The following is a 20,464-nucleotide window of genomic DNA, read 5'->3' on the forward strand; positions in this document are numbered from 1 at the left end:
AAGGGAACTCCATTTGTGGAAGTTAATACGTATTTGATCACATGGTGCAACAATCAGGTTTCACAACTTCTCCTGAATGAAAGCAAGCAATCAAACTAAAAAAAAAATAAAAGAAAAACCCAACATCTGGGATAAGTTAAAGTTCACTTTCCATTTCAGTGCTATGACTGAGGAATGGGCCCCATATCTCCATAAACAGGTCCCCCCTACCTGTCACTCTATAAATCAGAGATTCTCAACTGGTGGTTTGGGACCCAAAAGTGGGTCGCGGACCTCTACTGGGTGGGTCACGAACAACAGGTCAAAAATATGTCTCTCATGCTGGACTTTGTCTTTTAGTTTGAAAGAAACTTTTATTTTGATAGGCATGCTGTGAAATGCATGTTGCACAGGGAATTATATAGATTTATTTATGGTTATATACGCATGTTTTCAACAGCTATTTTTGAAAAATGGAATTTGGTTGGTTGAATTATATATAAAAAAAGTGGGTCGCGATTCAATGACTGTGGCAAAATATGGGTCCCAGGGTGAGACCAGTTGAGTATTATTCTGCATCACACCTCGCCAGGCATACTGTGAGGCGTACTGTTTAGATCAGGGGTATCAAACTAATTTTGGTTCGGGGGCCAAATAGGGAGAAGTTTGATCTCAAGTGTGCAACAGATTTTATGGGGGAAAATGAATAATTTCAACATTATTGTATTTCATTGTACATAAAATACAAAATATGTAAAAACTGGCAATATTCTAGCAATGAGTGACAGCTACCAGTCCCAACAGGATCTTCACTTTAAATGTCCTAGATTTTCTGAAAAAGCTCAAACTACCAAATATTTGCGTCTTTTTACGTCGTGACGTCATCTTTGAAGGTCTTAAAATTAACAGGCTCATTTTTTTTAAATGTAAGGAGTAGAAAGTACATATATTTGTTTTTTTTAAAAAAAATAAGGAGTAATAGTAAAAAGTAGGCAAAAAATACTGAAATAAAGTACAAATACCAGAAAAAAAATACTTAAGTACAGTAAAGAAGTATTTGAACTTTGTTGTGACCTCTGCAAGTGTATGACAAAAAAAAAAAAAAAAAAAAAAAACATATTCAAGAGAATAAATACTTGTCAACCGAGGGATTACAGTTACACCCACTCTCTGTCATAAACTACAAACACACATGCTGTCAGCTTAAACCTTTAGTTATTACATAATCAGTCAGACGGACTAAAAAGGTCTTTAATGCTGAGGTACATATGAATGAGTCAGCACACACTGACTCTCTGCGGGCTCCAACACGAACTGCCTGAATGCTATTGGTGAAAAAGTCCTGTTTAAAAAAAAAAAAACACACATCTCAATTTCCCTGAAACCTTGGAGCGTACGCTAGCACACACGTGCAGCCACGGTGCGCCCACGTGCGCATGTACCGTGGCAATTACGAGCACATGAGTCTAATTATCACATTAATTAAGGAGAGCACATAAACAGTAACGCTCCTTAAATTAAACATCGCTCAAATGTTGTATTACGGACTTTAAATAGAACAGAATAGAAAGTGACTAGGGCAGGAAGCACGAGCGCCTGCGTTCAGTGCAGACAACCAATGAACGGACGTGTCCAGAGGGCGAGTCTGACGTCACACACACCGATCCACGGTGCATTCACAGCCATCGGATTAAAAAACAGGGTACGAATAACCAATGTCAACAAAGCAGAGGAATAAACACAGCTTTAAAATGTAATAAAAGTGTAGTAAGTGGGTAAAGGTAATTACTGAGTAAAAATATAAATAAATAACAAGGTAGATACTTCAGTTATGTTTTTCAACAAGTACTTGATTAACAAGTAAATTAAAAATAATGACTGACTAAATTACGGGGGTCTGGACCCCCATATAACCGATCAAAGCCTTATTTAACATTACTCATGAGCCAATAGCAAATGTTTGGCCCTCTCTTTAGGTCTACTTAATACAATTATGTAAATAAATAAACAAATAAGTAAACTACAGAGTAAATCCAACATTGAGATAGTAAAGTAGATGGATGTAAAAGTAGGTTATTACGTGGGAATATAATTTTGAGAGTAAATACCTAGTGAGTTTGTGAAAGGGTGAGTGAATATAAGTGTGTACATTTTGTCTAAATAAGGGATTGACGGTTTATGAGTGACAGTGGATTAAGTAGGTGACTGAAGAATTCTGAGTTTTTAAAGGGGAACAAGAGTGAGTATGTATTGCGTTAAGTAATAGAGATGAAGATTAATAATAATAATAATAATAATAATAATAATAATAATAATAATAATAATAATAATAATAATAACAATAATAATAATAATAATAATAATAAACAAAACGAGTGACTCGGCAAATAAGTCAGTTTCATTGTGTTAGTACCCAGAGAAGTGACACACAATGCATTTCACTGCACATTGTTCTCTGTATGATTGTGTATGTAACAAATAAAGTTGATTTGATTGTTTTAAGTTGTAGAGAGTAAATCATCTCGTTATAGTTACTAAAAGACTATAATTTGAGCTGTAATCAAGGCGTTTTCAAAATAAAGTTCAATGTGAACAGAGCAGTTACTCGTCTGCAATTTACATCAAGTTTTTATTCATTTGTAATTTAATGCACATTATTCTACAAACTATTGTAGGTTTGAAAAACCCTCTTCTCCTATTTTTAAAACTTAACTAACGCGTTTATCCTGAAATACCACTGCGTTGAAATTCTAGATTCGTTACCAAAGGCACGTGAATGCGTCAAACAACGTGGCGCTTTATGACTTCCGAAATTGGACATTAAAGAGTCTCCGTGACGGGGAGGTACTTGAAAGCAGCACGTCTACTTGACCCAGGAGCGCGCTCCCGACGGTTACGTGTCTCCGCCCCCTGCTCGCCTACGTGCGCGCTCCCCCTGTATCGCGTGGTGTGGATCATCCATGTTGCTGCTGATAAGGTGTTAATCCTGAGAGGTCGTTGGGCGTATTTCTGTAATTATTTTTTTTATGCATGTGCTAACCGGACCCTGAACGCCCCGCGTCTCAGCTCCGTCGGGTCCAGGAGCGGAACTACCCCGCGTATCCCGGTGTTTAAAGGTGACTTCAGCCCGGGGGGAGGAGAACTGGTAATCCTGAGGGGGAAGGAAGACGGTGGTGGGAAATGGCCACTCAGGTGGAGGCTCTCCTACCCGGCAACCCGCTCGTCAAAGCGGAGGAGCACGGCAAGATTGTCCGCGGAGAGCTAGGGGAGGAGGGGCCTAAGCGGCAGACGGGTGTCACCGAGCCGGGGAGAAGCAGCAGCAGCAGCGACGACCCTGTTACTGGGAACCAGACCTCCAGAGAGGGCCAAGGGGGCAGTGACAGCGACGATAAAGCCAACGACGAGGGCGATAAAGAGAGCAGGAAGGAGTTCACCGAGGCTCCACCGCCCAAGGTGAACCCTTGGACCAGGAAAATGAACGCAGTCACTGTGGTCAGCGTGAATGGACAAGGACACCACGGTTTGTACCTTCTCTGCATGTGCGTTTGCTCTGTCCTGGTTGTGCACGGGGACCACACTTTAAAAACCAGTGTAATAAGCGGACCTGCACACTGTGCAGGAATGGTTGTATTTATTTATAGCGCTCTGTTCTTAACCCAGTGAGAGCTATTCCTGTGGCTCGGGATTGGCACACCCTTTAAAAAGTAAAAGCACACCGTCTGTGTGCAGCGCTGCTCACTTCATGACACCCAACACTTGATGCTTCACTTTAACTAGTCATATTCAAATGGGTCAAAAGCTGGAAAACGAGATCGATCCCATCCTCTTTCCTGTTTTGTCCACATTATTTCGAGTTAGATATATACTTTTTTTTTTTTTTTTTTTTGCAAAGTTGTCACCAATCCTTATCTTTAATATAATATACACAACTTCCTGTGTTAGATTGTGGCTCAAACTGTGTTTTCCCCCCCAATGATCTCACTGGATGTCATGTGTAAATGTGACATTTGCACATCATTGACACTTGTTAGTTAATGTGGAAACGCAATGCTACAGGAGGTGGTTGTGTTGGGGCTTCAGCTCTACTTTGAGCTCCTCTTGGCTGGCAAAGATCCACTGTATCGACACACTGTTGTGTGTTCTAGTCTAGCAGTGACTCGGCATCTTCACATAAAAAAGGGTTGTAAACTTCAGACAATATGATACTTATTTTAGCACCATGTTTCATTTTCAACAGGCATCGGTGTTGTGTACTTGTCTGTGGGTATATCTTTGAATCAGTGATGCTGATGAAGCATCCACCCTACGTGTAGGGCAGATGGTAACAATAGCACACACAACACACACTGTTTGGCCTAGTCTGTCGTCGAGCCCCATCTATTCACATGTTAGCTTAGCTTACCAAAGCATATGTCCGCACACAGTAGGATCTCACCCCGGCATTAAACCAACCCACACGTTAATTACGTGTGACTCGTCCACTGTTTACCACAGCCCGTCTTAAACAAACCAAAGCTTTAATTCGTTAAAAACAAGCAGGTTTGTTATTACACGTCACGTGTTCACTCCACGTGTTCCCCGAGAGAAAAGGCATGGGCGCTGCTAGGTAGCCGGCTAGTTAGCTTCCCGTCAGTGCAAAGCTCAGGCTTTTGCGTAGTTTATGGCTGTCATGGTTGAAGCACACTTGTTGTTTTGAGTCTTGGAAGCCGACTGTCACAGCCGGTCTGTGCGCTGTCAGTCATAACCTGGCTTGTGTTTGCAGGTCCACCCAGCTAGCAGCTGTTAGCATGATGGCTAGTAGCAGGCAAGGCGCAGTCATCGTGGGTTCTGCTTGTTCGTAACGTGACGTGGTTACTACTAGACATGTTTCTCGCCCCACAATTGTTATCAACTATAGAATTACATCCACGTTATTTTTCATTCATGGATAATGGTTGACTGTTGTGGGTTGTCCACATTTTATTAGTTTTAGGCAGTCAGTCCCTCTTTTAGGCCGTGGTGCGTGTGCCTGCTGCAGGCCAGTCAGTGTTGCCAGATCAGAAACAAGAATCTGCTTTTTGGAAACAAGTTCATTAAAAAAAAAAAAGAAAAAGTAAAGGCCAACAGGAACGCCCATACTGTTTCATCACTGATAATTATATAAATCAGTACTTATTATGATGTCCCATAAAATTACAGTAAACGGGTAATGTTTGTATTCGTGAATGTTTGGAGATCTTTGCACATACCTAGGGAAGTTGCATGATTGCATGCAATATCACCTAATATCGATTCTCATATATTTTTTCATAGCTTATTTTGTCTTAAATTACATGCTTTAGGAGTCCCTGATTTCACTACTTCTCAGAACAGCGTAAAAAGCACAGTTTGATGGAGTGCTGAGTGCATTTTAACCCAAACCTCCTAATCGAGCCCCACTACAGAAATCACTCACACGTGCTGTCCCTTAGAGAAGAAAAACACTAAAGTGGCACATATTGTGCATCTGTTTGTTAGTAAATGTGCCTGTGCATTTGGATCATCAAATTTAACACAGAAATAAAATTGTCAAGATTTATATTGCTATTTTGAGAAAAAAATATTGGGATATGAGTTTTGGTCCATATCACCCAGCCCTAGTAGTTGTAATTTTACTTTCTTGTGAGTATTGTAGATTTAATAAATTCACTGAGATGACACACGCACGGATTGACATGTCAGGCTTTTTAACTTGTAATCTTTAGCTAATTTTTTTGGTATGTTTAAAAAAAAAAAAAAAAGACTTACAAATTTCTTTACCAGGATTCTGTATTGCAAATATAGCAGAATTGCCTCATTTAGCTCCCACCTGAGTTCAGATCCAGTTCTTACTTCCATGTCCACTTACCCTTTTTAGAGTAGTAGAAATTTTGAAGTTTTCATCACAGAATTGCTTTAGTTGTCAATATTTATAACAAAAGTGTTAACTTTACTTTTTTTAACTTTGAAATAGGAACTGTACTGTAGGTTAGGTTGATTTTTGACGTTTGATGAAACAAATCAAAGGTAAATGTCTTCACTCAGGAAAAATAATGTAATATATTAGGGGTGTCCCGATACAACTTTTTCACTTCCAGTACGATAAGATATTGCAGCATTGCATATTGGTCGATACCGATATCGATCTGATACCGATATCGATCTGATACCGATATCGATCCGATACAAATCATACATACTTTAATTACTTATTTTGTAGTGTGGAATGTTAGAAAAGGTTTGATCAAGTGAAGTTACTCAATCAGAGAACAATAGTCAGCAATTCAAGTTTACATAAGTTATTTTTTACTGACAGTATATGTGGGAACAACTGAGGGGGGAACAAAAACTTATCAGAGCGCTTATATCGGAGATTTTAGATGCAATCCGATATTTGTTTTCTGGCTAATATCAGACCAATATCTGATCGAGACACCCCTATAATATATATCATGTAGCTTGGCATGAAAAGCTCTGTTGTTGTAGATCTGTAACCTTGTAGCCCAGGTCCTTCTGTGTAAATTTCAGTGCACTTTTTGAGCAAGCTTTTATTTTTTTATTTTCCCCTCTTTGTGCTGGGTTAACTGGAGTGCATGTGTGTGACAGTGGTCATCAGTGATTGTCTCCCTTTGTTAGCCTCATGATGACCTGTCCAGTATGTACCCCATTATTTACAAAGTAAGATTGCAATACGAATAATTTTATTCTAATGGGAATAATTGTTACTTTGGACAACTAACAAAGCAGAGACTGTAACTGATGGTGACGTCAAGGATTTTTAATGTATAAAAAGGCCTTTGATCAGTCATGTTTGCAACTTTAATCCACCAGTTGAAAACACATTACTTACATTACACAAAAATAAACCCTTTCTGCTAATACCAGTTATAAAATCTCCATAGCTTAGGAAATTGAAATTTGACTTTCAGCAAAAACAGAGTATTTTATGACAGATATTCTCATTAAGTGTTCCAGATCAGAGGCTCAGTCTATATTCAGAGTTCAAAAAGAGCTGTTTTTGGCCTTTGAAAGTGTGACGAGATAAAGATCCTTTCAGTAAATATTGTGGTGGCAGCCAATTAAAGCGATATTAGTGGTTTTTATTAATGTTATCGACTCGCTTAGGTTTCATGGCTTGTGTTGCTTCTGATGTTGCTAGTAAACATAGCACAGTTCTAAGGTGTGTCTACAATTTGATTGCGTTGTAAAGAAATTTACTCCATAGTATGATGTAACACTTTATTGTGTTGGGAGAAAATATTTTTTCCCAGACATGAGTTAACCCTACAACACATGAAGGTGCTAAAAATCGTACCTGAGAGTACCCACTAGTAACTAACTTTATTTGGCCAATGGAAACAGTGGAAAGTGTGGTGAGGTGGAGATAGAATCAATGGCATTGTGTCATATGAGGCAGCAGCGCTATTCTCAGTGCTAAAGAGCAACTATGCAGGAGTGGGATGGTAAACAGTTAATGCTACGATGCAATAGGCGATAATGGGCTCATGATAACATGATTCAATGTTTTGGAAAGGGGGAAAAAAGACAGAAATTTGGATAAATAACGGATACTCTTATTTTTCTATCTCTGTGCATAATTAATGTGGGTATTAACTTTTCAACTCGATACAAATATAAACTATGAAATAAACAATGACCTAAATGAGACCTATTTTTTCCTATTTAAAGTGCAACAAAAGACAATAAATGCCAGTCTGAAATTAAAATCAAATACTGTCATCATCATCATGACATTCACAAAAAATGTCATCTGTGCATTAACTTTGCATAATGTTTTTTTTTTTTTAGAACAGTCTACACAACCCAGATTGAAGATAAGGACTTTTTCAACAATATTAGCATGTTTACATTTTCTGGCGGCCAATTGAGACCATTGTACATTGACTGTCTCCTGCAGTTAAAAAGACACTTGCGCAGTTCATTTAGTTGACTAGCTACACACACACACACACACACACACACACACACACACACACACCTCTCTCTCTCAGCAAGCTGAAGATGTGTGCTAGCCTATATTACAGTTCTAAATATTATACCCCCCACATTTCTATAGCAATACCTCTTCCTACAGGCACTGCACTATTTCTAATAATGCACAATATAAAATTCAATAAAAATACAAAAACTGTAACTCGACCCACTCATGTGTACATAAAATAATAATATACAGGCCTGAACCTGACTGGGCTGCTGAAAGATGGTCAAATTAAATGTTCTCATAAAAACAGTGTATTAAAGTTTTTAATGAAGAGTAGCTTTTCTGCTTTATCACAGTGAAATCTGCTCCTCTTTTTATTGATAGTGCCAACAGTCTCTCACTGCGCACGTCTTCAAGCTTCCACATCCAAGTAATGATCTCCAATCCAGATAAAGTACAGTCACGATGAATTGCTGAGGATCTGAATAGATCTTGAAAAAAAATGTGTGCTAATAGAGTCTGAAGCCAAATTTATGCTTCTGATGTGTAGTTTTGATTTTGATCGTCAGTGTACAACATGTACAGTGCATGTGTAGGAGTCTATGTCAACGCAAAGAGCTATGTCTAGCTACCACATTGACACAATTCAAAAATGGAAAAATAAAATCACACTTTTGTGTGTACTTTCATTGTTTTCACTCCATTCTCCGCATCAACCTCTGCTTAGGAGACGCTTTAGTTCTCAGATGTTTTAAAATACGTCCACATCGCAGAGAAGCACGTGCTTGCCGCCATGTTTGCTTGTCATCACTACATTCTGTTTTGGCCGAGTTGTTTCGGTGAGAAAAGTCTTCTGTCCGAAACTGTACATTTAGGCCAAATCAATTGAGATGCTCCTCTCTTGGACAAACTGTCAGCTTTTTGAAAGACGCCTTCGTCCTTTCGGGGTGAGTTACTTTTATCTGCCTCATCGTCGTGTCTGCACTCTGTGATAATGACACAGAAGTGGGTGTAAACTCATCTTTAAGGCCATGACCAGTTGGTGATGTACAAAGACAGTGACACAACCCATCTGAAAGGAGCAAGAAGTCTGACAGTGTTTACTTTTAAAACCTTAAACTCTACCTCCACTCGAAATGGTGAGCAGCCATTTTCAGTTGGATGTAAGATTCCGTAAAGGTGTAGATTCCGGTGCGATGTTTACATAAGTTTCCACCTGATTTTCCTCTTTATTTTGTTTTTTCACCACATTCTCTTCACTATTATCTTATTTATTACCAAAGACAACATAAGGATGTGTTGAAGCCACTTAAGACTTTGCAGAAAATAACATAGTTAAACCTTCAGCAACATATATGATCTTTTGATAGAGCTTAAGATTAAATTGAGTACATTATCACTGGAATCTGCTTCAGTACACATTAAAAAAAGCTATAATAGCTGCTGACTCAGAGCTCATGGGCTGATATTTTATGAAACATGTTTGTGCATATGGGTCACTCCATTAGTGTTTTTGTATAGAATTTATTTCCTCATTTATAATGAAATTATTAAAAAAAAGTGTTACTGTTTAATATAAACCACTGCTGCTGAATCTGGTTTATTTTATTTATTTTATGGTTAGTAAATATCTCACTGATTCCCTATAATTAAACCAGATCAAGCTTGATAATTTCATCATTAATATACTGAGCAGTTCTAAACTACTAATGGGATATTCTGGTGCAATAACCACAATATTTACATTGTCTAATAAGTCCAGCTTTGTCTGTGAACACGTGAATTAGAATTAAAAAATATTGCGTTTCACAAGTCACGAGGGATGAATAGTGACGATAGTTTTATGCCAAAATTTGTGACATGTTGACTTTTATCTTTATATGAAAGTGTTACATCTTACCATTAATAAATCTGTGGCCCATTGTGGTTTAATGACAGTAAGATGTGGACTTTTTACTAATCTCTTCCTTTCATTAAATGGTTAGCATTAGCTCTTAGCCCAGTCTTATGTGTCGGTGGGTTAGCTTAGTTAGCTTTAGTCCTCGTTCCAGTTGATAAGTGTTGTTGCAGGTTCCTTTCTGTCACCGTGTTTGTGGGAACTTTGGGTTGACCTGACGGAGGAACTTAGACTGGTTCACTTTGTCCGGTGGGTGTCTGGTTTTAACTAAGTAGCAGTGCGTGATGCATCACTGCTCGTCACAGCTTCAGGTAGACTGTGACGAGAAGAGCTACGTGTGAGAGCAGCGTCGACGGCGCTGTGTTCCCGGCAACAGCAACGTATTCTTATCAGTGGGAATGTTTTTGACGATATATCTCCTTCTAATCACGTCCGTAATGTGCATACAGCTCTGAGCACAGATATATAGATGGTGAGATGAGCCACTCCTCATGAAAAAACAACGTCCAGCTCCATCCGCAACTTGAAGAAGCTCGACAATTGTCGACAAATACTTTTGCCGGTGACTGATTCTATTATTGATTTTTGTCGACTAATTGTTGCACCCTTATTGATCACTATTAACTCATAATACAGGATAAAATGCATCACCTTGTGGAGGCTCCGACTCCACTTGCAGAAGTGGAATTTACATGAGGATGTTTTATTTTCTGGTAGGCTAGATCCGTCTACACTGGACTACGTTGTCCTCGTTGCGAAGCGTAAAATGGTCCCACACTTACCACATTTTCTGTCTTTTTTGCACTCCACCGGTGTCCACATCGTCCGCCAGAGAGAAAATGATGCGCGTTGATTAATTCAGTCAGGGTGAAACCAGAGACCGTGTACAAAGTGGCCGTGATACAGACTTTGGTGACGCCACATGAATTAAATGAAGCTTCGAGGAAGAGAATTTGCGTCGAATAATTTGAATAATTCAAGGAATCATTTCGGCCCTAGCTTAGATTGACCAGTTAAACCTATGTTGCCTAATGCAGTAAATTACATTTTCTCATAGCAATTTACAAGGTAAACAAATGTCAATTTTTGTGTTTGTGTTCATATACCCACATATTACACAATGAATGCAGCAGCAGCTTGACTATAAAATAAAAATAGCATTAAAAGGATGTGGTGAAGATGAAGTTGAGCTGTATTTATGGACAGCCTTCACATCCTGTGTGCTTTGTTTTTTTTTTTTTGTGTTCCTCAATGTCTTCATTTAATCAATTGTGAACATTTTCTTAAACTTAAGTTTTTGTGACAGTCGGGACATTATTATACTTTGTCAATGCATGAAACATGAAAATATGTAATGTTCTGTAATCGTATTATTATCCATTTGTTTCCTAGAATCATTAAACACGGGAGATGATGTTAAATCATCCTTTGTGCCAAAAGATGGTAGTCACATGAGGTTTACCATTTGAGAATAGCGTGGGAGCTGTCTCTCGTATATGGGAAGGATGTAAATTTGGGGCGCATTATCAGTGGTGTGCCTTTGAATCGGGATGTTTCGGCCTTTTAAACACTAGACACCCTCATCAAAGGTGGCCAACTACAGGGTGATCAAACCTGAGCTTGCGATGCATAACTGTTTCCCACTCTCTAGTCTCTCCTATCTGCAGCTTTAGGCCACCTCACACTCTGTGTCTTTTCGTCTTTTTCTTCCCTAGGACCTGAGAGCATTTTGTCTAGTAGCTGCTGGTCGACATTTCTCTGCTTCATTCTGGGACTTTAAGAGAAACATAACAATTTCAGACAAAAATAATTGTATTGTCCTTTAATTAAACATGGTCTGTTTGTTACAGATGGGCGGGACTGTTAACGTTTGCTGCCCAGCTTTTACATAAACATTGGTCATTTTATTATCAGCCATAGCTAGCTGCTAGCTTTTTTTTTTTACATATAAATAATACAGTTGTGGTCTATATAAAGTGGAACTGCAATGCTTGGGTCTGAATTCCTCATTATTATAGCTCCACAGGCCCCTTTTCTACCCCTTTTTTGATGTGCTTCTGAGAGCAACTTGTTTTGGTGCGGTCTCTTTAAATGCAAATGAGACACTTCATACCCCGCCCCCTCTCCAGGTTGCAGAGGTGACGCTCGGTTCAACGCCACCCTGTTCGGCTATTTTTGTAGTTTGATAGAAGAGATACGATCATGTAGCGGTGCAGAAACTTTTTATTCACACATTATTTACAAAATGTCAACGGAAGACTTGTCCATCCAGCCTTACATGTTCGAGCCAGAGTCGGACCCAGCGGAGCGAGGCCATATCAAGGATCTAAAACCAGCACATAGCGCTAACAAATGAAGATGGAGCAACTGCTAATGCTAACAAAACAATGACGGGTACATCTTATCGTCACACTTTTTAGCGTTATTTACAGCTTACCGAAGTGCTCTGTTCGTCCTCTCCAAAGATCGAAGGAATTAAACCCTCAGTCAGACGAAGTCTTTCGGCAAATCCTTCTTTATACTGGCGGAGGTTGCAGAAGCAGTCATCCTTGAAGTGCTTTGCGCACACAAAATTGACCTTACCCACAGATGTGGGTACATTTCCGTGAAAAATAAAACTCAACCAGGCACTTCGAAAAGGTTCTGATGCTGGGAAACGGTGTAATGAAGCGTGTGGGTTACTACATCCAGCAACTGAACATTTTGACTTGTCCTCTCGTAACTTCAGCATCCTTGAGCGTGGACTACAAAATCACAGTGCCTGGAGTCGATGTCCTAATTTGGAAGTTCAGCTGCAAATACTGTGACGTGATAGTTCAAAAAACGTAATAGAGAATAGAAAAATCGAAACATATGACCAAAACAGAATATAAAGATATCTACGGAGCACCTGAAGAGACTAATTTGATTTTTTTCTGTACTTCTAAACACTCTAAATATACAACAAAATGCATTTAAGGGCTAAAAAAGTGAATTTAGCATGATATGTCCCCTTTAATATGAGATGGCTAACGTGGCTATCGGCTAATCTCAAGTTAACGTGTGCTGCGGGCTGGATTAATGTTCATGATAACTGTATAATACTTCAATGTTGCTGAAACTGGAGCTTTACTGACCTTTTGAAATTCCTCATAGAGACTATGGTGTTGGTCTTTCAGATGCTTTACAGTGCTACTGAACTTTGCATTAACCACTTTCAAGCATTGCTTGCATACATGCCTGTCGAAATCCATTGCTTTCCCTTCTGCATTTGCTTGATATGCAAAATACGTTCATACACAACTTTTTCCCAACTCATTTTTGACTGAAACAGGTTACGCAGGCCCCCCAGCAGCAGCACTAGCCATGCTGTAGCCGTGCCATCATCAGCTAACTCAGTGTTATGATCAGGTAGTGTTTAAAATAAAAAAAAACATAAAATGAATACTTTTGCAAGTGACTATCGTATCCGATACTCACTTTTTGATATCGATACTTTATTTAGTATCAAGTTTTTTGACAACACTAGCTGCTAATCTGCCTGGCTTCACACTCAGTGTGTGTAGTGTTGGTAACCTCTGAGGTCAGACTGCTCACCCCTTGAATGACCTTTACCATAGCGTGTTTGTGTGGGACGTGAAGAACAAGGATGATGTCACCTGGTCAATCATGTGACTCCAGAGAGTGTCTGTGACGGGTTTGTGCATGTGACAATGTGCTGAGTGCTTTCTCCATATTTAGTTTCAGCTTCAGTGTTCCTGAAGCTGTTGGTCTCTCTGTGAATGTTTACTCCATTATGAAACTCCAGATTAAACTGTTTTGTCTGGTTGAATGAGAACAACTTTTAATTTAACTTTATCATAACTTATGTCATGAGTGTTGACAGAATTGGCCATTGCTGCTATTTTAAGAGCATCTGAAAAAAGTATTGGGTATTGTATCAAACATTTGAACAACTTATCTTTATTCCAGAATTTAAAACTTGTTGATGTAAGATTTATGGAAAATACATGCCAGAATGAAAGCCTACAGTTTTTAAAAAAAAAAAAAAAACTGGTTCAATATAACTGTGGCTGTTATTCTTACACTGCAAAGATTAAACTCTATTATTGGCTGAACAAGTGTTACTCGGTACAATTTGATGTAGGTACAGTTAGGGATGGGTACCGAAACCCAGTATCAAAACAGCCCCGGGGCCACGTGTGTCAAGCTACATCCTTATCGATCCTGTTAACGGTATTTTTAAAGTTGCGTTAATCCTCAAGCCTCAGACTAGCATTGATACTGCTGTGCTGTCTGTCAGTCATCCTTAAGTGAGTGGAATAGGAGGCGGGTCAGAGGTGATGAAATGCGCTGTGTGTGTGATGTGAATGAATGAGGGAGTAGCCGACAGTGTATAAATAAACAACTCCCGCGCTACTAATCTACCGGCAACAACACTATCAATAAAATAATGTACGTTAGATTTGCTTCGGGCTCGGTCCTACAATTTAAGTTTATTGCTCGGGTCGGGCTTTATGCCCGCGGACCCGGGTTGGGTCGGGCTGGATCTAACCTCTAGTTTGTATGTTTGCGCGTTTGTTTTGTTCATTCAGCCCAAGCATTTTAATTTGGAGAGTCCTAGAAGGGAGCAATGCACTCCCGTTTACTTTCGCTTTTATACCGGAGACTTCTGTTTGTTTCAGGATGGTCGTGGAGACATAAGCGTGTGTGTCGGCGTGCGTATGTGTGTGCACCCCAGCACATGTGAATACGGACTATAAGCAACAGCAGGTTTTGCGATGCCACAGTCAGGAAATATGTGTTTGCTCATCTAATGCTGATGGAGTCTTCACGTAGTTACAGTGTGGTCTGTCTCTGCAGCTCCATCTCCAACTGTTGTAGTCAACACAGCTGCTGTTCAGGGACTAAATTAAATGGTTTAGCTCACATTTACACCTGCAAGTGCTCTTGTCTGCATTGCATTGCCATGATGCTGTTGTGTGTGCAAAGTTATGTTCAGGTCCTGCATAGAAATAACCAACTCTTCCCCTCCCTCACAGTTACCGTTTTTTAAACTCGGTGATCGGCCCAAAAATCCTGTCCGTGTAAAGCCTACCCTAAAATAGGGCTGCTCGATTATAGAAAAAATTATAATCACATTTATTTTAGTCATAATTAAAATCATCCATCCATCCATCCATGCATCTTCTCCCGCTTAGCCGTTTCCGGGTGGCGGGGGCAGCATCCCCAGCAGGGAGGCCCAGACTTCCCTCTCCCCGGCCACTTCCTCCAGCTCTTCCGGGGGGATCCCGAGATCATGATTATTCAAAAGAATATTTGTCAACAAAAAGTTATTTTTTTTTTTTACAAAACAATGTGAAATATATTTACACCAAAATAAAATCTTTCAAACACTAAAATAATGTTCACTTTAGCACAAACCAAAAGATCTTATGTAAAAACTAGATATGTGTACAAAGTGGCAAAAATGGATATCTTGAAAAGTCTGATAATGTAACAGATGTAAATGCAGTGGGTTTGAATAGACCAGTCATTTCTAAATGCACACCTTGAGGCTGTGTTTGCCATCACCCCTGTCTGACCCCGACCCTAAACCCTGACCCTGAGATATTGGAACCTGGGAGGATGATGCTGACGCGCCTGGCTGTGGAAGGATTTGTGGTCTGCTGCTCAGCTGATTAGGACAAGGCTGAGCTCGACAAGCCCTCTGTTTATCACTGAACAACAGCTCACTGTCCAACAGTTTGGGAGAGTTAGAAATAATTATTACCAGTCAGATATTAACACCAGTCAAAGTGAATGACTGTGTGAATGTTAGATTTGCCCAGTTAAGTTTGTTGTGAATGCCAACAATTTCACAGTATGACATTTCTCTAATGGTAAAAAAAAATAGAAAAGGCTTGTAACATATTTGCAACTAATTTTTTTCCACCATTAAATGAAATAATACTTAGTGTTTAGATTTTTTATTAATTAGCAAAAGTAGACTTAACACTTAGCTTGCATTGATGTATATTGTTTGCATTGTCTTTTTTGAGTTTGAACGTACGCAACATAGTTAAGATGAACATTAAATCCTCCAAAGAAATGTAATCTGTGTAATCACGCTACTGTTCAGTTTGGTGTTTGTTTGGCGTCAAAGGTGCTTGGTCATACACTCAGCTAAATGTTAAAATGCAATAGATATCTATTAAACATACATAATTAATCTTGAGTCGATTCTTTATCGTTCTTACTTCTTAAACACGAAGCTTTGACCAAAGTGTCTTTGTCATGTTTCTCTGAGGGAACAGAAGGATGTTTTTGCACTAGCACTGCTGACGTTACACGATTGTAGCTGGAGTTTGGCTGGTAGTTGGAAGTGTGTCAGAGAGGTCACACTTTGAGACATGATTTTTAAATGAACTCATGAACCTAACAGTTTATTTGGAGCTAAATAAATGCATTTCCACGAGGTAACAAAAAACAGCGGAAGTTGGTTGTAAGATTATGTTTAAAAATCTATTTGTGTTGAAGAATGAAAAATATTTTTTAGCCTCAGGGGTTGAGTGAGGCTTACAAAAAACTAATGTTCTTGATCTGCAATGGTGAAAGGCCAGGAAGGGAAATCGTGAAACGAATCTGTGTGAGGGCATTGGCCAAACACGTGGCATTAGTTTGAAAAAGCCAAACTGGTATAGTTATTGTGAGCATGTGATCCAGTTTTCTAGAAAGGCTTATAGCATGTTGATATAACTGTCCATAATCTATGAATGCTTGATCTTGTATTTTTATATGTATGCTTTTTTTAAATTTCTATTTGAACTAAATATGAGGATGTTGATCTGTTTGGATCATGGTTATATAGAGATTCTGATTTGCTATGATCAAGAAAAATGGATGGGAAAAAATTTAGGAATTTTTCAAGTGGAACATCTGAGCCCCGAGTTTACTCGCGTCAAACCAATGTCTGAAGGGCTTTAGGCCCTTACATGATTGTAAAGGGAACCATTGGGCTAGTACAAAAAAAATGTAAAAAAAAAAACAAAAGAGCACAAGAATGAATGAATGAAAATGTTTAAGACGAATATTGTGCTTTGATAACCAAATGGCATTGCTGTCGAAGGTGAGGTTTTCTTTCATTATGTAGAATATAAGGGTTGTTTTTCTGGTATAGTTGAGTCCTAATCTGCTACAAAAACCCACACCATCATAATTACACTTAGTCTGGATGTGTGTGTTGCATTGCACACTGCAATGGTTTTGAGATAATGAAAGGTTTATTCGTTATGTCACATGGGACACATTTTCATATTTTTTTTTTTTTTTTGCTAACTGTGTCCACAATGTAAACAAATAAACTTCAATTTGCTCATACTGCACCATAACTGTGAAAACTCCCACTGTGACTGTTAATGTTCATGGGAGAAATGTGCTGTCATCATAGAACCAAAGCCAGCAATGGAAAGTGAGGTTATCACAAAGCTATGGTTACAAATGTAACACATTTTAGCTCAATTAGGAACCGCCTCTGACATATGGGTTTTTTATATGAATCATATTATATGAATCATTTTACTTCTTTTCATAGTAGATGTTCCACCTTATGACTGCACTAACCGTAAAGAGCCTGTGCTTGAGTACAATTAAGGGTGGGGGGGGGAACAAGTTTACGATTCATCACAATTTTTTGGGTGCTGATTTTAATAATCGATTTCCTGGGTAGCGGTAATGCGCCAACAAGTGAGTGCAAACACGAGGAGGACTTGCAGCATGAAGAAGAGTTGCAGCAGCTGTGATTTCCCTTTAGCAAACAAACCAACAACCCTGATTAAACCTGCACCTGTACGATTTAAATAAAAAGTATGGACACTTTTGATTGATTCCATGGCAAACGGATTTAGACATGACCAAAGCTGTATTAAACTTTGCTCCGGACAAGTAGCGCATTGTGTAACACGACGCACATTCCTGATAATTTTGTCCGTCACCATCCGGACACAAAGCTAGATCAAGATTTGACCAACGGTTCCTGGATATTGAATAAACTTATCCAGGTATTAAAGCCAGTCAAGGTGTCTACATGCGTTATGTCACATGAGGCGGTGCTGCGGTGCGCACGTCAGCTACAGCTTGTGAAATTAAACTGACAGACGTCAGAATGATGTCCACGCTGGTCAACTATTTTAACACTGTGTCCAACGTAAAGTCACAGTTTGATCACAATACATAGTAAAAACAAGTCCACATTGATGATGATGATGATGACGACTAATGTATGCTGATCATTTCTGAATGTAAGAAGTTAATAAAATCAGATTTTCTCACACAAAAAAACTTTATTTTGTCATTAGTTTGAGGGGGAAAAAGATATATATATATTTAACTGTGGCTCGGACAGAAAAACAAGGCTAATCTTCACACTGCAATACATTGTGACTTCTCTATTGGAGCAGCCTAACTACCAGCATGTTGACTGTTCCTACACAAAAACCTAGACACTCCAAAGCACTTGCTTGATGAATATTAAACAACTTCAAACAGTTATGTACAAATTTGTTTTTTTTTTTTGTACATGTTGTTTACCTCCTTTCTGATGGAGATTTTATTTATTTCAGTCGAAACAATAAATCACTTAATAAATATTGATAAATCAGTGAATGTGACGTGGTGTGCATTGTTTTTGGAGCGATGACATATTTCTAGAAGTTTAGGATTCAACTTGTGTTTGGATAAGGAAAAAATGTAATCACTGTAGAATTTCAATACTTGTAAAATCAGAATTACAATTTGAAATTGAATTGGGATTAAAATCAAATCGGGACAAAAGGGTATTGTCCCAGCTCTACTTACAAAGCTCTGTTCTAGTCTGGTCTCTGACAAACGTCACTGCCTCCAGTCGGTCACACTCTAGCTTTAAGGATGTGAGACTCCCATGCAGTAAACTGTAGATGCAGTGTTTTCCTTACCACCCTCACCGGCCTCCTGCACTATTTCACTTCACTTCCTAAGACGGCTAACTCGAAAACGCTGTAGTTGCCAATAAAACTAAAATCTTTCCCAATGCCAACAAGTAAGTCTTTTTAGCTAAAGTATGCTTCAAGGTTTAGCTTCTTAATGTTGCTGGGGATTAATTTTAATGTTTTTTTTTTTATTACTACATTTCTACTGATTAGGCCCCTCCCACTGAGGGTTAGGGGTTGTTGGTAAAAATAATCCTAACACAAAAACACCATTTGATATCATTTTAAACAAAAATGAAATGTTTGGGGATTTTTTTAACCCACTTATTCCTGTTCGGTAAGGACACATCCTGGACAGGGCGCCAGTCCTATCGCAGGAAAATCTAAACATTGACATGATTGTTTTGGACACTGATAAAAAAGCTATACTTTGGAGAACTTTTGTTGTTGTATTTAAGAGCTCGAGGGCCTTTAGCGATTCAAAGAGCCGCCATCTGAATGAAGCCATGTATACATAACATTGGATGTGTGTTGTGCTAGAACTTTTGGCAATTGTTGGGCATCACCAATGCATCAGAGTCCATGGTGTTTTTCATTTTTGTGAAGACTTGTGCCCCCACATTGTTGTTTAAAAACATCTCTACATTTACATCATGTCTCAGTGTGTATTTGAAGCTACATTGACTGTAAGTTCAGAACAAAACATGATGCACTTTATATTCAACCTTTAGCCACTACATGTTTTACTTGTAATAGATAAAGGACATTGCACTTTAAAATTTATTTTCTTGTTTTACGTATCCACTATCGTCACCTTATGTACATACAAGTTGCACAATTATTCTTTTTACTGAATGAACTTAGAATTTTGCTACATTGAACCATATTGTGGTAGGGCTGGGCAAAAAATTGATTTGTATAGAAAAACAATTATTATTTTACAAATTCGAGTTTAAAATTATTTCTTGCATTCCATCCTTGCTGTCAGCCAGCCCTCTTTCTTTACATGTGTTTACGATTTGAGTAGGCTATATGTGTGTGCCACAGGCAAGTTACATTTTTTTATTCGCACTATGCTGAGAAGGGAAGAGTTCATTATTTTTTTAATTGTAATGTTATATGTTATGAAATATGTAGTTATAGTGATTTCTTAATCAGAAAATGTAAGCAACTGTAAAGTTGCCGCTGCACCTTTGCTTAAACCTGGGTTAAAGCTTGAAATTGTTGAATAACATTTTAATTCTGAGGATAATCACAGCAATAAAGTTGCACTTTTGACAATATATCTGATGTCTGCAGTAATTTTTAAGTGCGTTGGAAGAAAATAATTGAAAATCGAACCGAGACTCAAAATTTTTCTTTAAAAAAAAAAATCTGTTTTTTTTTTTTTTTTTTTTTTTTTTTTATTTTATTTTTTTTTTTAAAGGCACAATTGCGCTGCCCTCTATTGTGGCGTTAGTGTTGTATAGGGGTTATGTGTCTTATTGAGATTTGCATTGTGAACTTCTTGCCAAAACTGCCCCTAAAGACAATAATTTTAATCATATCAAATGAGTTTCAGAGAGAATCTGTTTTAATTGCTCGTGATTGGAGTTTGTTTGCACTGTAGGTTTTAAAGTCTATCCTTTCTGTGCTCCCACAGAGTCGATGGCTCCTGCCAAAGTGGTTAAAGCAGGGAACCCTCCCAAAGCCAGACGAGGAGGAAAGGTAAGGATGTGTTTTATG

General features: G+C 38.6%; 1 protein-coding gene across 1 annotated transcript in view; it reads left to right on the plus strand.

Moving 5' to 3' along the window:
• Positions 1-2,894: 2,894 nt before the first annotated feature.
• Positions 2,895-20,464, plus strand: part of larp1 (La ribonucleoprotein 1, translational regulator) — a 38,971-nt gene continuing 21,401 nt past the window's right edge. The window contains 2 exon segments of the mRNA XM_028466910.1: positions 2,895-3,499; positions 20,382-20,446. Of these exon segments, the coding sequence (XP_028322711.1) occupies positions 3,160-3,499; positions 20,382-20,446 (405 nt within the window). The 5' untranslated portion in view covers positions 2,895-3,159.

This window comes from Gouania willdenowi, chromosome 14 (genome assembly GCF_900634775.1).
Source record: "Gouania willdenowi chromosome 14, fGouWil2.1, whole genome shotgun sequence".
Lineage (NCBI taxonomy): Eukaryota > Metazoa > Chordata > Actinopteri > Blenniiformes > Gobiesocidae > Gouania > Gouania willdenowi.